General features: G+C 44.1%; 1 protein-coding gene across 1 annotated transcript; it reads right to left on the bottom strand.

Moving 5' to 3' along the window:
* Positions 1 to 3517: 3517 nt before the first annotated feature.
* LOC125395558 (uncharacterized) lies at positions 3518 to 12534 on the bottom strand. Its single transcript, XM_087909145.1, has 5 exons — positions 12266 to 12534; positions 9956 to 9994; positions 8723 to 8849; positions 5885 to 5971; positions 3518 to 5370 (listed from the first exon to the last, which is right to left on the bottom strand). The coding sequence occupies exons 1-5, from the start codon at positions 12341 to 12343 to the stop codon at positions 4448 to 4450; spliced, it is 1254 nt and encodes a 417-aa protein (XP_087765271.1). The 5' UTR covers positions 12344 to 12534; the 3' UTR covers positions 3518 to 4447.
* Between the last annotated feature and the right edge of the window lie 9569 nt (positions 12535 to 22103).

The following is a 22103-nucleotide window of genomic DNA, read 5'->3' on the forward strand; positions in this document are numbered from 1 at the left end:
TACATTTAGAGAATGATGTGTCACAGAGATTCTTTGTAGCATGAATTCTAATTGTTCTTAATTACAAAAACCCTGAGTCAGATATTAGGGAGTGAAAACTGAGATATCAGAGAAGCAGATCAGTCAGTCACTAGAGAGACCTTCCACCTCTACCGAATCCTCAGACTGAAGGGGCAATCCTCGCTCCACGTATCCTCAGACTGTATCTCAGATGGAATTCTGACTGTATCTGAGCTCATGCCTCCCCCTGCCTTGTATTCCTCTCTCTGCCCAGCCATATCACTCCTGTCTCCACCTACCTAGTGCTGAGTTTAAAGGCACATGATCCCAAGTGCTGGGATCACCTTTGTGTGAGCTCTGTTTCTCTTTTAGACGGATTTGATCTCCTGTTGCCCAGGGTAACCTTGAATTCTCAGAGATCAATCTGCCTCTGTCTCCTGAGTGCTGGGGTTATAGGTGTGTGCCACCACTGCCTAGCCTCTATGGCTAACTAGTGGCTTAACTCTGTACTCTGATCTCCACGCAAACTTTGTTAGATCACAAACAAAATATCACTACAATTCTTCTCTTGGCACTTAAGGTTCTTAATACCTTCTATATTTGAATGTCCATTTCTTTCCTTAGATTTGCGAAATTATATTCTACCATTTCACTGAATGACTTTTCTATTCCTTTAGATTTATCTTTCGTTAATTTGTTGGGGTTGACTTATTTTATGTGCATGAATGTTTTGCCTGTGTGTGTGTGTGTGTGTGTGTGTGTGTGTGTGTGTGTGTGTGTGCGCGCGCGCCTCATGTGCATGACAGTTGGAGTTGGATGGTGGTTAGCCACAGTGTGATGGGTGCTAGAAACCAAACCTGGGTCCTCTGCAAGAACATTACGTCCTCTGAACTACTGAACTCCACCCTCCCTTAGATTTTATTCCACGTCTTCTTTCTGTTTTCACTATGTAGGCCAGATTAGTGTATAACTCATGGAGATCTACTTGCCTCTCTCTCCTAAGTGCTGGGATTAAATGCTTGCACAACCACACAATTTTTTCAAGACAGGTTTCTGTGGAGAAAGCTGACCTCCCACTTTGTAACTCAGGATCATTTTGAAATTCTGATGCACCTGCCTTCACCTCCTGAACACATGGATTATAATCCACCTCTGGACTATACGCTTCCATCAATCAAACCCCAACTCGTGTGCATACTACACAAACCCTCTACCAACTGAGACATAGCCTTAGCTACTCTCCTGCTGACCTTGCCATTATGTTAGCCTATTCAAAACAAAGAGTGTCAGGGCTGGAAAGAAGGCGCAGCAACAAGAGCACATTCTGCTCTTACAGAGGACAAGCTGAGGTCTCAGCACCCATCAGGAGTCTTACAACTGTTCGTACCTGGATGTCTGTGGGTCTGTCTATGAACATGCCGCTTTATAACTGACTGATACACATGCCATCTCTCTTACACAGGTTTTGGGCCACATAATTGAAATATTCAAGTGTAATATTCTGCACATGTACTTTAGTGATGAAATCAAATAAATTCCTTTTCTGATCAAAGTCTCTCTGGTTGTCATAGGAAGCTTCAGCTACTCCTGATTTCTGTGATACATGTTCTATAATAGGAGGTCCTTATTGTCTGATGAAAAGGTCAGTGATGTACTAATGCACTTTGTCTATGCTTCATTTCCATTCTATTTCTCTTCCTCCTTTCTTTCTTTATTTCCCTCTTCCTTTCATTCATCATGCGGCCTGCTTGCTGCTACACTTCCCCCCCCCCACACGTCTCATTTTTATTTGCTCTCACAGGATCCACTTGCTGTCCCTGAAAAGCACTCAACCGTGGGGAAGCCCAGTACAGTCCAGGCAGAAGCACAAGGCCACCACAGTGCCACATCACACCACAGGCCTCTGCAGGAGGTCCTGCCCTTCAGTCTGGGAAAGCATGCATGGGCAGAAGTCTGTGCAGACACTAGAAGATCTTATGTCACATGTCTCTGCACATAGGCATAATTATACTCTTCATATTAGGAATGACTATGGCTATACCTTCATGGTTAGAGTATTCTCACCTCTTTAGAGAAGTGGTCACTCTGACCTGCAAGGGGACCAGACATATATGTGGTGCACACACATACATGGGAGCTCTAACATAAACCCACAAAATCAAATACACTTTTATAATAATATAAGAGGATAACACAAAATTAAAACTACAGTTATATACCACCACATAACTACTAAGATGATCCATGCGGACACCTCACAACTCACAAAGTGTCAGGGAGGATGTGACAAACTGGACTCTGAAACACTACGGGGGGAAATCTGAAGCACGCAGTCACTTAGATCTGAGTCCGGAACTTCTTCAGAACTTAAACCTGGGCTGGAGAGAGGGCTCAGTACTTAAGGCCTCACGCTGCTGTTGTGGAGGACCTGGGTTCCATTTCCAGGATACACACTGGTTCATAACCATCTGTAACCAGTTCCAGGCAATCCAATACCATTTTTGAGTCTTCACAGGCACCAGGCATTTACTCAGAACACAGAAGATGGTAGATCTCCAAGAGTTCTAGGGTAGCCTGGTCTACAGAGATAGCTCCAGGCTAGCGAAGCCTATACTGTAAGACTATATCTAATCAAACAAAGAAAACATGGGTGGAAAGCCAGAAAAAAAAAAATGGCTCATTTGCTAACAGCTCTTACTGTTCTCTCAGAGAAACTTGGATCCATTCCCAGCATCCACAACTCCAGTTCCAGTGACTCTGATGCCCACTCTGCCCACCAAAGGGATCAGACATATGTGTGATGCACACAACACAAGCCCACAAATATAAATAAATCTTTACAATATATGGTGATGAGCCAAAATTAAAATCACAATTTTATGCTACTACATAGCTTTGCTGGTGTTGTTGTTTTGTTCTTTTTATGTTGAGACAGGGTTTCTCTTTGTAGCCCTGGCTATCCTCCATCTTACCATATAGACCAGGCTGGACTCAAACTCACAGGGATCCGGTTGTCTCTGCCTCCTGAGTGCTAGGATTGTGCCACCAAGCCCAGGTATACATAGGAATAAAAATTGCTAAAATGAGGCTGGAGAGATGGCTCAGAGGTGAAAACCACTGGTTGCTCTTCCAGAGGTCCTGAGATCTGATGCCCTCTTCTGGCATGCAGGCATACATGCAGGCAGAACAGTGTATGCATAATAGAAAAATAAATCTAAAAATGTTAAACTGAACACTTCATGACTTACAAAGTGTTAGGATGTGAGGAACTGGTATCTGATATACTCCAACAAGAAATCTGAAACACAGGGGCTGGAGAGATGGCTCAGAGGTTAAAAACACTGATGGTTCTTCCAGAGATCCTGAGTTCAATTCCCAGCAACCAAATGGTGGCTCACAACCATCACCTAATGAGATCGATCTGGTGCCCTCTTCTGGCCTGCAGGCATACATGCACGCAGAACACTGTATACATAATAGATAAATAAAACTTTAAAACTTTAAAAAAAGAAGACTATACAGCAAACATCATTTATTCCAGGAACTGAAGCATTCAGTGAGAAAAGAACAAAAATAAAAACATGTCTTATTTAAAGGGAGGCCACTTTGACATTCCCCCATTCAAATTCAGTGCCATGGAAATTCCAATACCACACTGGTGATGTCAAAACACAGGGCTGCCTTTTACTAAGATCCACGGAGTGTATTAACTTTGGGGACTAGGAAGATGGCAATAATCCTCATCTTACCCCAATATTCTTATTTAATGGCTCCCTCACACTCTCAGGACTTCTCATCCCGATCTCGTTCACTCCTAAGGCTGAACAAGGTTGGCCAATGGCTGGAGACTTTTGTCTGCATTCACAGACCTATCTGGGTTGTGTGGCTATCACTAATAAGAGCAGACATCTGTTCAAAGCTTTACCAGAGTCAGTGGGTTCACCATGCATCCCAGCTCTGTGACCTCTCCAATTCAATAGGATGGAGGTGTCTCCTCCAATCCTATTCAATAGGGTGAGGATTTCTCACCTTTGAAACATTCTTGACTTGTGTCCAGCGAACATTCTCTTGTGTGCAGGCAGTAGATGATGAAAATGATTTCCCCATTTACTGCGCCCAACACATATATTCTATTCAGTGTGAATCTTCCGGAGTCTAGAAAGTCAGGTCCACAGTCGGTGCTTGGGCACTGCTTTGCTGCCGTGTGAAATCTGATGGTTGATGAGGCTGCACCTCACAGTAAAGACTCTCCCACACACATTATTCTTAAAGTGTCGCCTCTGTTGTGAACTTACCGGTCTTTCATAAGCTAAGAAGCTGTTTTTTTTTTTTAACACTTCCCAGATTCATGACATTCAGAAGACCTTTTCCCCTGGTGTTCACTCGGACATGATAAACAAACCTGGATTTTTTTTTTCTTAAATGACATTACACATTCGCGGCATTTCTAAGGCTTTTCTCCAGTATGAACTCGATAATGATACAAAAGACTTGATCGGTTCATGTAGGATTTCCCACATTCACTGCACGTAAACGGTGTTTCTCCTGTGTGCACTCGCTGGTGAGCAACGAGGAAGCAGTTATGCTTAAAAGCTTTCCCACATTCACCGCAGGTGAAAGGCTTTTCCCCCGTGTGAATTCTGAAATGCTTAATGAGAAAGGTTTTCTGGCTGAAGGATTTCCCACATTCGCTGCACTGAAAAGGTTTTTCGCGAGTATGCACCCGGGCGTGATAAACAAGGCTGGATTTTTCCTTAAAGGCTTTCCCGCATTCGCTGCAGTTGTACGGCTTTTCGCCGGTATGAACTTGATAATGACGTGTAAGGTTGGACCTGGTCATATACGATTTCCCACATTCACTGCACGTAAAAGGTGTTTCTCCTGTGTGAACTCGCTGGTGAGAAACCAGGGAGATATTATGCTTGAAGGCTTTGCCACATTCGCTGCACCTATAGGGCTTCTCTCCAGTGTGCATTCTGAAATGCTTGATGAGAAAGGCTTTCTGGCTGAAGGACTTCCCGCACTCGCTGCACTGGAAAGGCTTCTCTCCAGTGTGTATCATCCGGTGCCGATTAAGGTGAGAGATACTAGTAAAGACTTTGCCACAGTAACTGCATTTGCAATTCTTCTTCTCGGGGTGAATGGCCTCTCCACTCCCAGTGGTCCTGGGTGTCTCCCCGCCACTGGACGTCACCTGATGCGTGAGAAGACCAGAGGAAGTCTGGATGATCATCGCGTTGTCTGCACTTAGCAAGGGTGTCTCAGCACAGCTCAGCACTTGCTGTGGGAGCACGGATGCACTAAGGTCTCCTTCCGCAGACAGGCTCTGCTCAAAGGGGGACGCTTCACTCTCCACTTTGATCCAACAACCTGAACACAGAGAAACACTGATGAACGGCATGGAGAGTGTTGAGTGACAGACAGACAGCAAGTATGACTAACAGTGTTCTGAGATTTCTTACGGAACAAGGGGGCTACTTCAGGGTGGCGGGGACCCACTGTCATGCTAAATTTGTCAATATCACAGGACCCAGGGACCTTAGGGACAGCAAGAACACAGCATGGAGTGAACCACGGTGAGAATCACTGTGAACCTCAACACTGTCCTCGGCAATACCTTTCCACAAGCAGCAGCTGCTGAAGACGCAGGACACAGTGCAAAAGGCTGTCCAGACCCCTAAGACATGGCAACCAGAGTCCTGCATTCAAAGACTGCCCTAGGTATGATGCACCCTACCACAATCAAGGAAAGCCTGAATTTCACAGTGTGCAAGGCAACAGGCAAAACATGCATGACTGATACATGGGGTGGGGGTGGGGGGTCCTGGTTCAGAAATAATAGTTACACACATCAGAAACCACCTTCCAAGTACCTAGAACATACCTGGAGTCAGGAATCTCAGTGCAGGCACAGAGGGCTCTCCCCAAGACTCTAGCTGAGTGATGCTGTGAATCCCAAAAGATATAAGTCCTAAAGTAAAATGATATACAAAGTGAGAGTTCTGTACTAGGACTAAAGCTGCAACCCATATATATATATATATCTTACAAAACAAACAAAAAACAACACCCAATAATGAGCTCACCTCTGCCACAATTCCTGAATGGTGCAGACACCACACATGTTACCTAGAAGGAACCAGGTCACAAAGATGCAAAGTATCTACAGCATCTGATCACAGAGGAGCCATCAGTGTTGAGACTACTGACCCCTGACAGGATATGGTTATACAAGCCATTAATCACAGGACTCAGGAGTCAGAGCAAGGTCTTGGTGAGTTAGACAGCCAGGTCTCCATATCAAGCCCAGTACAGGCAGGACTCTATAGATAGACCATGACTCAAACTAACCCCACCCCCAAAAAACTCTTAACCCCAAATTGATTCCTGTGTGCTTTTGCTGCAACTGTGAGAGACAGGGCTGCTATAAAGTCAGCACTTGTTTTTAACCTGTATTTTATTCTCCAGGATAGTGGAAGAAAAACTCAGTGTTCACAGGCCAGTTCTGAGAAGATACAGCTCTCTTGAAAAAAAAAAAAAAGGCTGATGTGGGAGTCCCCTCTGTGTGCTGTAATTATCATTAATGAATAAAGAAACTGCTTTGCAACTATAGCAGGGTAGATAGGTGGGGGAAACTAAACTGAATACTGGGAGAAAAAAGGGCAGAGTCAGGGAGAAGCCATGGAGCCACCACCCAAGACAAACAGTGGAAACTCTACCCTGTAAGCCACAGCCATGTGGCGATATACAGATTAATAGAAATGGGTTCATTAATATGTAAGAGTTGGCTGATAAGAAGTTAGAGCTAATGGGCCAAGCAGTAATTTAATTAATACAGTTTCTGCGTGATTATTTCAAGTCTGAACAGCCGGGGATGAACAAGCAGCATTTCTTTACAACAAACGGGCACCCAACGTGGGGCACAAACCCACAACCCTGAGATTAAGAGTCTGGATTATGTATATTATTGTGCTTTCTTTAAATGTTTTGACTGTAAAGGAGCTAAATACAGAGAGACATTTCATTGTATGGGCTGCTAAGTTAAACCAACATGTATACTATAAAGGTATCTTGGCTTCAAACTTTGGGTCTAAAGATATGTTGTTTTGAAAAAAGAGGTTCTTCTTTTGTTTCCAAAGAGGATGAAAACCTGTTCATTGCTTCCAGACTAATATGGTTTGATAGACCACAATCCCCTGAAAGGTTGCCATGAATATCCCCCAAAATTACTTTGCCCAACAAAAAGCAGGAAGCAGTATGGAGACAACTAAGCCCATATTCCCAAATATTGTCTATAAATGTTTCTTTATATTTAAAGTGGGATATGCTGTAGAAATTTGCATTGGTATGGATCTTAATTTATTGATACAAATTTAAGATCAATTTATGTATCAATGTATATTTCTGCTCTTGATTAAAGTATTATGTTTGGGGCTAGAAAGATGGCTCAGCCATTAAAGGCTAGGCTCACAACCAAAAAATTGATTATTATTTTTGTGCAGCTCATTTAAAAATGTAATATATAATTTTAAAATATAGGTTAATAGGTAATCATCTATAATAGTCAAGCTTGTAGTCATGTTAGTTAGAATTTCTAGATGTATACAGTAATATTTCAGTTAAATGGGTATTTTTCAAATCTTTCAGAGGCCTTCAGAATATGGCATTTAAAATGTTTAAAAACTTAGGACTTTTCATGACAGTGAGACACATCTGCTCCTGGTAGCTCCAATCTACTTCAAGAGGGAGATGGGCATCAAAGAAGCTCCTTATGTAGTCATTTGGGGGAAAAAAAAACTGCTCTTGCCTGGACTGCTTGATGAACTGGATATGCAGGACCTGCAGAGAAATGACTGTTAAATTGCCTAAAATTTAACTAAAAGTGAGATGGTCCTTCAGGGTTTCTGCTTCATAAAAGAGTCTGCCAGACATTCTGCAGGACACAGAAGAAAACTACCAATATAAGCAAAACTGTCTTTAAAATTTCCCACTTCATGAAAAAGTGTGCTGGTTACTATGGGCCAGTGGCTAAAAATGGATGTCCCAACGGCACAGAAGAACATTGGGTGACTGTCCAGGCAATGAGATGTCAGTCAGTTCTGGAATTTTGGAGGTTGCTTACAGTGCACTTCCTGTTGACTTAGGTAATATTGTATTGAATGGAGGTAAAGAATTTATAGTTACAGTTTTCCTTAGTTATGATAAAAGATAAACTAGATATAAATATTGTAACTGTAGTTCTTGCTTAATACCTGTTTTGTTATATGTAATTTTACTCTGTTAAAGTTAAAACCTTTCTCTTTTATTTAAACAAAAAAGGGGAGGTGATGTGGGATTCCCCTCTGTGTACTGTGATTACCATTAATGAATAAAGAAACTGCTTTGGACCTATAACAGGGTAGATGGGTGGAGAAGACTAAACTGAATGCTGGGAGAAAGAAGGAAGGAGTCAGGGAGAAGCCGTGGAGCCACTACCAGGGTCAGACACCGGGAAATTTACCCCGGGGTAGGCCACAGCCATGTGGTGATGTACAGATTAATAGAAATGGGTTAAATTAATATGTAAGAGTTAGCTGATAAAAAGTTAGAGCTAATGGGCCAAGCAGTGATTTAATTAATACAGTTTCTGTGTCTGAATGGCTGGGGACAAACAAGTGGCATTTCCCTCCAACAAAAAGCAAGCCTACATAGATATGCTCTTACAGGATGGGGGAGCCCTTACCCAGCGAGGACATGAGTGTGAAGATCTCCATCATCACAGTCTGGTACAGGAGCCTTTGGGAGTCATCAAGCAGCTTCCATTCCTCCCAGGAGAAGTACACAGCCACATCCTCAAAGGACACACAGCCCTGCCACAAAGGGGAAAGTCGAGTTTACTATGAAGCCTCCTTGTCAGAGACTCTCACCATCCTCAAGACAGTCACTCCCACTTAGCCTCCTATCCAAAGGGTACCAGGCTCTGAAGCTGTGACATCAGTCTGTCCTCAAGGTCCCATTGACCACTCTGTGCAGCACTCAGCAAGAACAGGCAGGTGGACAGATGCCTGTTACTTTTCTATTACTGTCAAGAGACACCATGACCAAGGCACTTATAGAACCAAGAGGTTCTTGGGGACTTACAATGCAGAGAATGAGTCCATGACCCTCATGGCAGCAGCCATGCATGGCACTGCAGCAGCAGCTGAGACCTTGCATCCTGAACCACAGGTACCAGGCAGAGAGAGTTAACTGGGAATGGCACGGCATGGGCTTTTGAAACCTACAAGCCCACAGTGACACATCTCCTCCAGAAAGGACACACCTCATAATCTGTTCCACCAATGGGGACCAAGTATTCAAGTCTATGAGCCTATGGGAGGTGGGACGTGTTCACTGAAACCACCACAGCTGGAGTCAATCCTAGCTTGAAGGATGACATGGAAAGTCCCTCCTTTCTACCAGAGAATTCACATGGGCTCCTCCCAAGCAACTGCCTCACACAGACCCCATTTGGGTCACTGCTGCCCACTCTGTCCTATGCAGGCAGCCCAGAAAACCACCTAAGCCTACTCCACAGCATGCACATCAGTCTGCACACTGAACTTGCATTTCCACCGCAGGATATAAGCCCAGCCCTCAGCTACTGTGCTACCAACCCCGACCTCCCACTAAACCCAGCAGCCCTCAGGCACACCTGAGGGTTCTCAGCATTCCCCGCCCATCTCACTTCCAGGCATCCTCTGATGCTCATCACTGGAGCTTTAAGACTTCTGAAACTTCAGCCCATGGTTGCCATAAATAGAAACCTGGCCATGTATTCCCTGCTGTGGACATGGGGACCTTACATTCTGAGTACCTGCCAGGAAATCCAATGCAAGGATAGAGAGAATCCCAAGCAGAGTCCCAGGACACCACAATCACAGAGGTCTCTTATGTGAACACTCAGGGCTGTGATTCCTGGGCACCCTCCACTTACCTCTTCCTGGTTGGCAGGTTTCAATGAATAATGGGAAACCTGTGGATAAACAAGACCGTGAGTAAAGAACAAGGGTGTTGGTCAAGGGTGTTGGTATCCCAAAGGTTCATCCAAGTCCCCTCAAAAACCTACAGTCGGGTACACCCAACTGCCCCATGGGCTCCCTCCCTTAATAGTGTCCCTCACTGGGTGACCTTGGACAAGGACTCAATCTCCTCAAGTTGTTATTTGAGGATGGATAATAATTGCAGCCTAGCACTGGAGAGATGGCTCAGAGGTTGAGAACATTGGCTGCGCTTACAGAGGACCCCAGGTTTAATTCCTACGACCTACATAGCAGCTCCCAACTGCCTGTAACTCCAAGATCTGACACCTTCACACAGACACACACCAATGCACATAAAATAAAAATAAATAAATAATTTTTAGAAGCATGGCAGCTTGTCTTATCTTACTGTTCCACTACTGTGAAAAGATATCACGAGTCAGGCAACTCTTATGAAAGATAACATTTAAATGGGGCTTGCTTAGTTTCACACGGTTAGTCCATGGCCACCATGGTGGGAAGCAGACAGACACGGCACTGGGCAGGACCGGAGAACTTTACATCCTGACCTACAGGCAGCAGGCAGAGAGTGGAAACCTCCAAGTCCACTTCCAGCCACACTTCCTCCCATAGTACTACAGCCCCAAACCTTCTAATCGTTCTCAAACAGTTCCATTCCCCCAATGACTTAGCATTCAAATCTTTGAGCCTATGGGACCCATTCTCATTCAAATCAACACAAAGTTCTACTCCAAAAAGAGAATCATAGCATCAAAGCCACTCCTATGTGTCAAGCACTTGGCACAGACTCTGGCTGTGCTCATAACGAACGCTTCTGTGAAGAGTTTCACACACGTGTTTTCAAAATGCATGGTTTTATTTACACACATTTAATTAAGACTTTGGTATTAGTCAGACATGATGCTGTAGACCTTTGTGCAACACTTGGAGAGTGGAAACAGGCAGACGTTTGTGTGTGAGAGAGAGACCAGCATGGGCTGCATAGGCCGGTTAGAGTCAGCTGGTGACATGGTGAGTCTCAGTGTAGAGGCGGGCACGGATAACAAAAACAGTAGAGTTTATACTGAATGTCTTCACATAACTGCAAAGTACTTTCAGTAATATTTTTAACTCCTGCCTTTCACAAACACTCCCCCATGGGATCAACTTGTTTTCCTTTATTTAATTTTGCTTCATGGCTACACTTGGCTCAGCAGCAAGTCCTGATGGCTGAGTTTTTAGGACTCAGAATCACTGGAAAGACAGGAGAGATGGCTCAGCTGTTTAGGGCACTTCCTCCTTTTACAGACAACCAAAGTTCAGTTGGCAATCCTACCCCAAAGGAGAACCAGAAGAAGGCAGATCTCTGTGAATTCAAGGCTAGCCTGGTCTAAACGGTGAGATCCAGCCAAGACAAAAGAAAAGAAAAGAAAAGAAAAGAAAAGAAAAGAAAAGAAAAGAAAAGAATGTTAAAAGAAAAGAAAGTACATTTTTAAAAGCTGTGGTAGAGGCCCTGTGTGGGAAGCCACTCCTTTAATTACATCACTCAGGAGTTAAAGGTAGAAGGATCTCTGAGTTTGGAGACAGCCCTGGTATATTGAGAGAGTTCCAGAAGATAGCTGACCGAAAAATGGATGGATGCATCCATCGATGGACAGACTGACGGACGGACTGACAGATAGATAATAGAAAATAAGTCTATCAAAGATCTGAAGACTCTCACCACCTCTATGATTCACACTCCAATCCGACAGACAGATAACAGAAAATAAAGCCATCAAAGATCTGAAGACTCACCACCTCTATAATCCACACTCCAACCCGTGCAAAAATCCACAGGATTTACCCATGGATTCATAGGTCTCTGTTTCTACCCACATTACCCGACCTCAGCCCAACATTCCCCGGGGACGCTTGGCAAACTGAATAGATCGAATCCCTCCTATGTTCAAATCTCCCGTGGTGTCTCCACAAACAAAAGTCAGCGGCTTAGGTGTACTGATTATTCCCCCATCAGTTACCAGCAGGGGTCACTCCAGGGCTACCACTGTCTCTACCACTGTCTTTGAGCTCAGGCCCGCCCACAAGCCCTGGGAAGTACAGTCTACCAGACGCTCTGAGTAAGAGGGGATCGTTTTTCTAGCACACAGATGTCAGAAATAAAATCCACGTCCACAGGGTCCTGCAGGCTTGGACCCCGTTAGCTTCTGACCCAGATCTCAAAGCTCTAGAACTCAGCTGGCAGACGATCTCGAGGCACTCACCTGGGGCAGGGCTCCACCCGCAGCCTGCACCATCACCATCGGGCTCCACTGGCCAGCGGGGCCCTGGGACATGGCCATTCCTACTGGAAGTCTGGATCCGGTCAAACAGGTCGTCACGAACCTCAGATCCGTCTCTGTAATAGAGAACAAACGCTTCTAACGCTCCCAATTTCTTGCCATGACCAATGTAGATGAAACCAGTTTTCTGTGAATCAGACTGACAGATCCAGAAAGTTTCAAAGAAATCTACTGCACGCAAAGCCAAAAGTCCCGCCCAGCGTCGTTTTGTCGTCACCGAAACGCCCATTTTCATTGGTTGAGCTCGGAGCAATGTTTTCTGGACAATGTAGTCCAGAGAGGACATCTATAATTGCTGTCTGGTAGACTATTGTAATTACAGATGTGCTGATATTTCCTTGAGCTACATGGCCGGACTTGCTGTCCACTTAAATTACAGAACTGCAGGCAGAGGCAGGTGGATCTCTGGGATTAGAACAGCCATTGCCCAAGAAGGGCGGCCTGGGCCAAGAGACTGGCATAGCCAAAATTGGCTGAGTTATATAGGGGCCAGAGGAACTGGGAGGAGGGCAGCCCAGTCCAATAGTTGAGCTGCAAAGTTCAGGGTAAGGGAATTGGCTGTGCCAGCTAGGACGGTCCTATAACAGCTTGAGACTGAGGGATGCTAGGAGAACCTGGCGGTCAGTGTCGGCTTTGATAAGTTTGTGGCACTTCAGATAACTCGTTATCCCGGGTTGAAACCTAACAGATTTTAAACCTTTGCGTTTGTATGAATGGTACTTGCCAGATCCTTTTGCAAATAAAAGTGAAGGAATTATCATGGAGGGAGGAAAGAAAGAACACGTTTGGAATATTTCGCCACTGGTCTCTAGAATCCAGACTCTTCTCATTGTTACACATCAGAAATGACATCAGGAGTAACGTTTCTAGTGTTCATTCCCGCGCTAAGGGAAATTAGGGGAAGAGCAACGGGATTCAACCCAGGAAACCACCTTACTAGGGTGAGGATGCATTTCAGAGGGACCTGGGCTTCCCAGGGAAATGAGAACACTGGTGTGTGTGTGTGTAACCTCCACTCTGTCTCCAAGAGTCCCATTAACTCCTTACACCCTGCTTCTCCTCTCTTTCTCTCTCTCTCTCTCTCTTTCTCTCTCTCTCTCTCTTCTCTCTCTCTCTCTCTCTCTCTCTCTCTCTCTCTCTCTCTCTCTCTGTGTGTGTGTGTGTGTGTGTGTGTCTGTCTGTTTTTCGAGACAGTTTTTCTGTTACCTTCCATCTCTTTACCTGTCTGGGTCTCTATGGTGCAAGCAACCTGTGCAGAAAGGCCTGAAGGTTGGCCCTGGGGCGGTTGCTTGCCTTTAACCCCAGTGGATCTCTGTTTGAGGCTAGCCCGGTCTTTGGAGTGAATTCAAGTACAGTCAAGGCTACATAGAGAAACACTGACTGGGAAAAAAGGGAGTGGGGGGAGGGGAGTCTGAAATCTGCATCACCATGGTGTGGCTGGTTCTAAACCTTGGGTAGGAATGTCCCTGTTCATAAGCCTCTTTGGGTAGCCCAGTCAGGTGGGTTGTGAACTCCATATGAGGTGATACATGATCCCTGGCCTACATGATGCTACAGTGTCCTGGTGTTGTAATTTAAAAATCAACCTATGAGAGAAAGACACGTGCGACAGAGCTCATGTTAGGTTTTTTTGTTTTTGTTTTTGTTTTTTAATTGGGGCAAAGGGGATGTTAAAAAGGGAAATGGGAAGGGAAGACCAACCCCTGGGGACAGGAGCTAGTGGCAGAAGAGGAGAGAGAGGCAGTGGGGAACAGAGACAGAGAGACCGGCAGAGAAGGATGAGGGAGAGGGGGAGAATGGGAGTGGAGGGGAAGGAGAGAGAAGAGACCAGATTAGCTAATTGGTGGACCAAATTAGCCTTGAATTTGAAGAAATGCTAAAGGTGAGCCTCACTATGTGGGGCTTAGTTGTTTAATTTTTGTTTGTGTTTTTAATGTGTGTATGTTGGTAACTTCAGGGTGCTGGTGTTACAGAGGCGAGGTGAGCCACCACACCCAGCTTAGTCATTTCTCCCCCCATCACCTGCACCTTTGGAATGCTGGGATTAAAGGTGTGCACCACCACACCCAAACCCTGCCTCACTTGCTGCTCGTGCAGAGGACCTTGGTTCAGTTTCCAGTTCCACTTGGGGCTCACACCAATTGTCTTTCCAGTTCTGTGACATCTGATGCCTTTTCTGGCCTCCACAGAGGCCCCAGGCATGTGCTGCATATACATACATGCAGGCAGACACTCTTACAAAGAAAATAAAAATAGATTTTTTTTTTCTCATTTTAGGTGGACTTGATTGAAGCGAGAGGTAAGAAGGAGCTGGAGAGTAGAACTTCCTCCACTGTGAAGAAAACAGGCAAGAGCACCTCGGCCTAAGTACTGCCATTTTGACTTCAGACTCCGTTTTGCCTGTAGGGTGCACCAAAGTTCAGGTTCCCAAAGCCTAGGGGAAGGAAGAACTTTCCAATGGCTGACCAGCCTCCTCCTTGGAAACAGTCATTATGCATCTTTAGTCCTTTAGAAACATCATGGCTGTTCCTAACCATGAAGGAACAAATGAACTGATTGGTTGGACTGAAAGGCTTGCATTGTATATCTACTGACCACGATGAACACTCAAGGAAATCCCTAATCTCCAAATTCCAATGGGTGAAAATTGTAACTGTGACTTGGCAGCAAACATTTGTGATTTTTCTACTTGTAAACCCTGCTTCTGGCCTACTTGGGGCTGTCAGGAGAAACAGCCCTGCAGCCCTGTTCAGTCAGTGACCCATGTACGTGGTGAATTATTATGTAGCCGAGGTTGGGCTTGAACTCTTGATCCTTCTACCTCCACCTCCCAAGTCTTGAGCTTACCGGGCGTGCAACACCACACCAGACTTCCTATTGAAGTGGGTTATTAAAGTCTTTGGAACCTGTAAGTGTTGTCTCTCTCCTTCCTCATGGCGCAGAACAGGCTAGGAGTAACAACTGATGCAGGCACCTTCTGGCTGGTGGCTGCAGGCCTGGACATTCTTAGAGTGTAAGGATTCTCTATTGTGATTGAGACATGGCTATTGGTGGAACAGATTTGGCTCAGCAGGCCTTCATGGCCACTTCCTGCAGAGAAAGAACTAAGGTCAGTCATGCAGTTGGCACAAGTACCCTATCTGTGCCTCAGCTCCTCAGCCTTATGCAGAGGGATGGTCCCCTGTCCCCATGGAAGGACCTTCAGCAGAGTTCCCTCCTTGGGGCGCACACCAGGCAGGTAGCTGAAGCAAAGCCTGATTTCTCAGGATCAGACCCTGTATTTATTTCCTGAACTATCTGGTGATTCACTGATTAAAACAGCATGGAAATAACATTATTATGAGCACTTAACAAATGCTTGAGAATAAAGACTTTTTTTCCTTTCCTTTTCTTTATAATCAAAGTGTCTGGCTTGGAGCTTGGAGCTTGCCAGGGCTTCCTGCACCAAGGTGGCCTTGAACTCATAGACCTCTACATGATTCATTTTCCAAGGGCAGGGCACTGAGATTAAAAGGTGTGTGCCAGCTCACCCAACCTTGATAAAAATGTAATTGTTAGATATCACATTCCAGATTAAATGTATGTAAAATAAAACCATACATTTCTTTTTTTATTAAAAATTTCCACCTCCTTCCCACCTCCCATTTCCCTCCCACTTCCCCCACTCCCCCTCCTGTTCCCTCTCCAGTCCTAAGAGCAGTCAGAGTTCCCTGCCCCGTAGGAAGTCCAAGGTCCTTCCCTCTCCATCCAGGACTATATAGGTGAGTATCCAAGCAATCAAGGCTCCCACAAAGTCAGTCCATGCAGTAGAATCAAAACGCTGTGCCATTGTCCTTGGCTTCTCAGTTAGCCCTCTTTGACAGCCACATTCGGAGAGTTCGGTTTGATCACATGCTCCATCAGTCCCAGTCCAGCTGGCCTTGGTGAGCTCCCATTAGATCAGTCCCACCATCTCAGTGGGTGGACGCACCCCTCGCGGTCCTGACTCCCTTGCTCATGTTCTCCCTCCTTCTGCTCCTAAGTTGGACCTTGGGAGGTCAGTCCAGACCAATGTAGGTCTCTGTCTCTATCTCCATCCATCGCCAGATGAAGGTTCTGTGGTGATATGCAAGATATTCATCAGCGTGGCTATGGGACAAGGCCAGTTCAGGCAACCTCTCCTCTGCTGCCCAAGAAACAAGCTGTGGACATCTCCTTGGACCTGGGAACCCCTCTAGAGTCAAGTCTCTTGCCAACCCTAAAATGGCTCCCTTAATTAAGATATCTACTTCCCTGCTCCCATATCCACCCTTCCTCCATCTTAACCATCCCATTCCCCCAAGGTCTCCCCATCCTCCCCTTCTCCCTTCTCCCTCTCCATCTCCCCTTACACCCACCCTACCCCCACCCCCGTGTACCCAACTTTTGCTTAAGCCATACATTTCTAAAACCTGCCTGGTTACTTGCGTTGAAATTCTTAATAGAACTCAAATGATGAGTACAGGGAAAGAGACCTTACTGCTAGGTCTCTAACCCAGGATGGTTGGCTAAATGAACTGTCTATTAACATATCAAAGTGGAAACTCCACGTCCTCCCAGTTTTCCTCAGTCTGCTCCCTCCAGGCTGGCATACCCTGCCCCCTACCCTGAACTCTCCAACCAGATATTAGGCTGGACTTCCCTCCCCCAGCTTCTCTGGCCCCTATATAACTCAGCCAATTTGACTACTCCATGATCTTGGCCAGTCTCTTGGCCCAGGATACTCCTTTTGCTGGGCAGCTCCCCTTCCCTCTCCTCTCTCCCCTGTCCCTCCCCCTTCTCTTTACTGGGTCTTTCAGGGTTCTGTTCACTCTTGTCTCTGCCTCTGGCTATGTTCTCCCTCACATCTACAGTGAAACCTCTTCTCCACCATACCTAGGAGCCAGCACATCCTTTCCTTTTTATTTTATTTTTTTTTCATCCAAATACACATAGGACTTACTTAGTTTGACCCAGTAATACTTCTTTTAGTGTAGGAGTGTCATTTCTATTTCCACATTCCAGAGGATAACATGTAGGAGTTCGTTGCCTTGTTCAAGAGCACACAGTCTGGAGAGTCCCTTTGTTCCGATAGCCGGCCTGCTGCAGCTAAGACCGCAGGCAGGGACTCTTCTGACCAGCGAGGGGCTCTGATCCTGTGCAGGGGTAAGTGTGTGGACCGGTGAGGGGACACACAATATTCCCGCCATCCTTATCTCCCTGGCTACTCCAAAGGGGCAGCTTCCCCCAGCTAATCCCTCTCTCCTGCTACGCCATCCCAGCTTTTGGCCTCGAACCCCTCCCCTCCCCTCTCCCTTTTTCAGGGCTTAAATTCCTCCATCTCAGCCAGGGTGGGCACCACGGGTCTGGATAGGTGGTGAGTGCAAAGGGAAGGAAGTCCCTTTGTTCTAATAGCCTGCCTGCAGCTAGCTAAGACTGCAGGCAAAGTGATTCCTGGATAGCAAGGGTCACTAATCCAGTAGAAGAAGACCCAGCGGAGGGAAGAGCCATTGGAGAGCATCTGAAGGAAGAGATGGGCAGGCGCCAAGGCAAGAATTCCTCCAACAATCTGAAAAACAACATGAAATCACCAGATCCCAGCGATCTTACGACAGAAGGACTCGAATGCCCTATTCCGGAAGAAGTGGAAAACAGTGTCATTATGAAAGCAATAGAGTCTCTAAAACAGGGGAATGAATAACTCACTTAAAGAAATAGAAGAGAAATATAACAAAAAAATGGAAGAAATGAGTAAAGAAATGGAAGACAAATATAACAAAAAGTTTGAAGAAATGAGTAAATTCGTAAATGATACCCTGGGAAACCAAGAAAAAGCAATCAAGCAGGTAATGGAATCAGTGCAAGAATTGAAAACTGAAATGGAGGCAGTGAAGAAAACACAAACCGAGGGCTGGCTGGATATGGAAAATCTAGGTAAACGAACGGAGACTACAGAATCAAGCTTAACTAATAGAATACAAGAGATAGAAGAACGAATCTCAGATTATGAAGACACCATAGAGAAAATAAACGCCCTGACCAAAGAAAACAGCAAATCCAATAAATTCTCATCACAAAACATTCAGGAAATATGGGACATAATAAAAAAACCAAATCTAAGAATAATAGGAGTAGAAGAAGGAGAAGAATTGCAGATCAAAGGTCCAGAAGATATATTCAACAAAATTATAGAAGAAAACTTTCCCAACCTAAAGAGGGATATTCCTATGAAGGTGCAAGAAGCATACAGAACACCGAATAGACTGGATCAGAAAAAAACGTCCCCTCGCCATATAATAATCAAAACACAAAGCATTCAGATTAAAGAAAGGATATTAAGAGCTGCAAAGGAAAAAGGTCAAGTAACCTATAAAGGTAAACCTATCAGACTTACACCAGACTTCTCTATAGAAACCATGAAAGCCAGAAGGTCCTGGATAGAGGTACTGCAGAAATTAAGGGACCATGGATGCAAGCCCAGACTACTTTACCCAGCCAAGCTTTCGTTCACTATCAACGGAGAAAACAAAATATTCCAGGATAAAAACAAATTTAAACAATATGTAACTACTAATCCAGCCTTACAGAGAATACTAGAAGGAAAATTACATCCCAAGGAATCCAACACTGCCAACACTAACTACAATAATTCAGACATCTAGCGACCCTTCACTAGCACAATTCAAAGAAGGAAAACACATACACTCTATTACCACCAAAAAATGACTGGAGTCAACAACCAATGGTCATTAATATCTCTTAATATCAATGGACTCAATTCACCTATAAAGAGGCACAGACTTAGAGATTGGATACGAAAACAGGATCCAACATTCTGCTGTTTACAAGAAACACACCTCAACCACAAAGACAGCCACCTACTCAGAGTAAAGGGTTGGGAAAAGGTCTTCCAAGCAAATGGTCCTAAGAAACAAGCGGGTGTGGCCATTCTAATATCTAACAAAATCGACTTCAAACTAAAATCAATCAGAAGAGATGGAGATGGACATTTCATACTCATAACAGGAACAACTCATCAGGAAGAAGTCTCAATCCTGAATATCTATGCCCCTAATGTAAAGGCACCAGCATATGTAAAAGAAACTCTTCTAGAACTCAAGGCAGTCATCAAACCACACACGCTAATAGTAGGAGACTTCAACACTCCTCTCTCACCGATGGACAGGTCAATCAGACAGAAACCAAACAGAGAATTAAGAGATTTATTGGAGGTATTGAATCAAATGGACTTAACAGACATCTATAGAACACTCCACCCAAATAGGAAAGAATATACCTTCTTCTCTGCAGTTCATGGAACCTTCTCGAAGATTAACCACATACTCGGCAACAAAGCAAACTCCCACAGATACAAAAAAATATTAGTAACCACCTGTGTCTTGTCAGATCACCATGGATTAAAATTAGAATTCAACAACAATGCTACCCCCAGGAAGTCAACAAACTCATGGAAGTTGAACAGTCAACTACTAAATCACCCTTGGGTCAAGGACGAAATTAAGAAAGAAATTAAAGTCTTCCTTGAATTTAATGAAAACAAAGACACAACATACTCAAACCTATGGGACACTATGAAAGCAGTGCTAAGAGGAAAGTTCATAGCAATAGGTGCCCAAATAAAGAAAACGGAGAAAGCACACATTGGAGACCTAACAGCACACTTGAAAGCTCTAGAAAAAAAAGAAGCTGATTCACCCAGGAGGAGTAGAAGACTGGAAATAATCAAACTGAGGGCTGAAATCAACAAAATAGAAACAGAGAAAACAATCCAAAGAATCAATGAATCAAAAAGGTGGTTCTTGGAGAAAATCAACAAGATTGACAAACCCCTATCCAAACTAATCAAACGGCAGAGAGAGCACATGCAAATTAATAGGATCAGAAATGAAAAGGGGGATATAACCACAGACTCAGAGGAAATTCAGAGAATCATTAGATCTTACTACAAAAGTTTATATGCCACAAAGTTGGAAAATGTAAAAGAAATGGACATTTTTTTAGATAAGTACCATATACCAAAGTTGAACCAAGAACAGGTGAATAATCTAAATAGACCTGTTAGTCGTGAAGATCTAGAAGCTGTTATCAGAAATCTCCCTACCAAAAAAAGTCCAGGACCAGATGGTTTCAATGCAGAATTCTACCAGAATTTCCAGGAAGAGCTAATTCCTATACTCCTTAATGTATTCCATAATATAGAAACAGAAGAGTCATTGCCAAACTCCTTTTATGAAGATACAGTTACCTTAATACCAAAACCACACAAAGACACAACCAAGAAAGAGAATTACAGGCCAATCTCACTCATGAACATCGACGCGAAAATTCTCAATAAAATCCTGGCAAACCGAATCCAGGAACACATTAGAAAAATTATCCATTATGATCAAGTAGGCTTCATCCCAGAGATGCAGGGCTGGTTCAATATATGCAAATCTATCAATGTAATCCATCATATAAATAAACTGAAAGAAAAAAATCATATGATCATTTCATTGGATGCTGAAAAAGCATTTGACAAAATTCAACACCCATTTATGATAAAGGTGTTGGAGAGACTGGGGATACAAGGATCATACCTAAATATAATAAAAGCAATATACAGCAAGCCGACAGCTAACATCAAATTGCATGGAGAGAAACTCAAAGCCTTTCCACTAAAATCAGGAACACGACAAGGCTGTCCACTCTCTCCATACCTCTTCAATATAGTGCTTGAAGTTCTAGCAATAGCAATAAGACAACATAAGGAGATCAAGGGGATTCGAATTGGAAAGGATGAAATTAAACTTTCGTTATTTGCTGACGATATGATAGTGTACATAAGTGACCCCAAAAACTCTACCAAAGAACTCCTACAGCTGATAAACACCTTTAGTAACGTGGCAGGATACAAGATCAACTCCAAAAAATCAGTGGCCCTCCTATACACGAAGGATAAAGAAGATGAGAGGGAAATCAGAGAAACATCACCTTTCATGATAGCCACAAATAGCATAAAATATCTTGGGGTTACTCTAACCAAGGAAGTGAAAGACCTATTTGACAAGAACTTTAAGTCTTTGAAGAAAGAAATTGAGGAGGATACCAGAAAATGGAAAGATCTCCCTTGTTCTTGGATTGGGAGGATCAACATAGAAAAATGGCAATTCTACCAAAAGCAATCTATAGATTCAATGCAATCCCCATCAATATCCCATCAAACTTCTTCACAGACCTTGAGAAAACAATAATCAAGTTTATTTGGAAAAACAAAAAACCCAGGATAGCCAAAACAATCTTATACAATAAAGGAACTTCAGGAGGCATTACCATCCCTGACTTCAAACTCTATTACAGAGCTACAGTATTGAAAACAGCTTGGTATTGGCATAAGAACAGAGAAGTCGACCTATGGAATCGAATAGAAGACCCAGATATTAACCCACAAACCTATGAGCACCTAATTTTTGACAAGGGAGCTAAAGGTATACAATGGAAGAAGGAAAGCATCTTTAACAAATGGTGCTGGCATAACTGGATGTCAACCTGTAGAAGGATGAAAGTAGATCCATACCTATCACCATGCACAAAACTCAGGTCCAAATGGATTAAAGACATCAACATTAATCCGTCCACTTTGAACCTGATAGAAGAGAAAGTGGGAAGTAGTCTACAAGATATAGGCACAGGAGGCCTCTTCCTAAGTAGGACCCCAGCAGCACAGACAATAAGAGAAACAATGAATAAATGGGATCTACTG

This window comes from Myodes glareolus, chromosome 1, assembly GCF_982192425.1.
Source record: "Myodes glareolus chromosome 1, mMyoGla1.1, whole genome shotgun sequence".
NCBI classification, from domain to species: Eukaryota; Metazoa; Chordata; class Mammalia; order Rodentia; family Cricetidae; genus Myodes; species Myodes glareolus.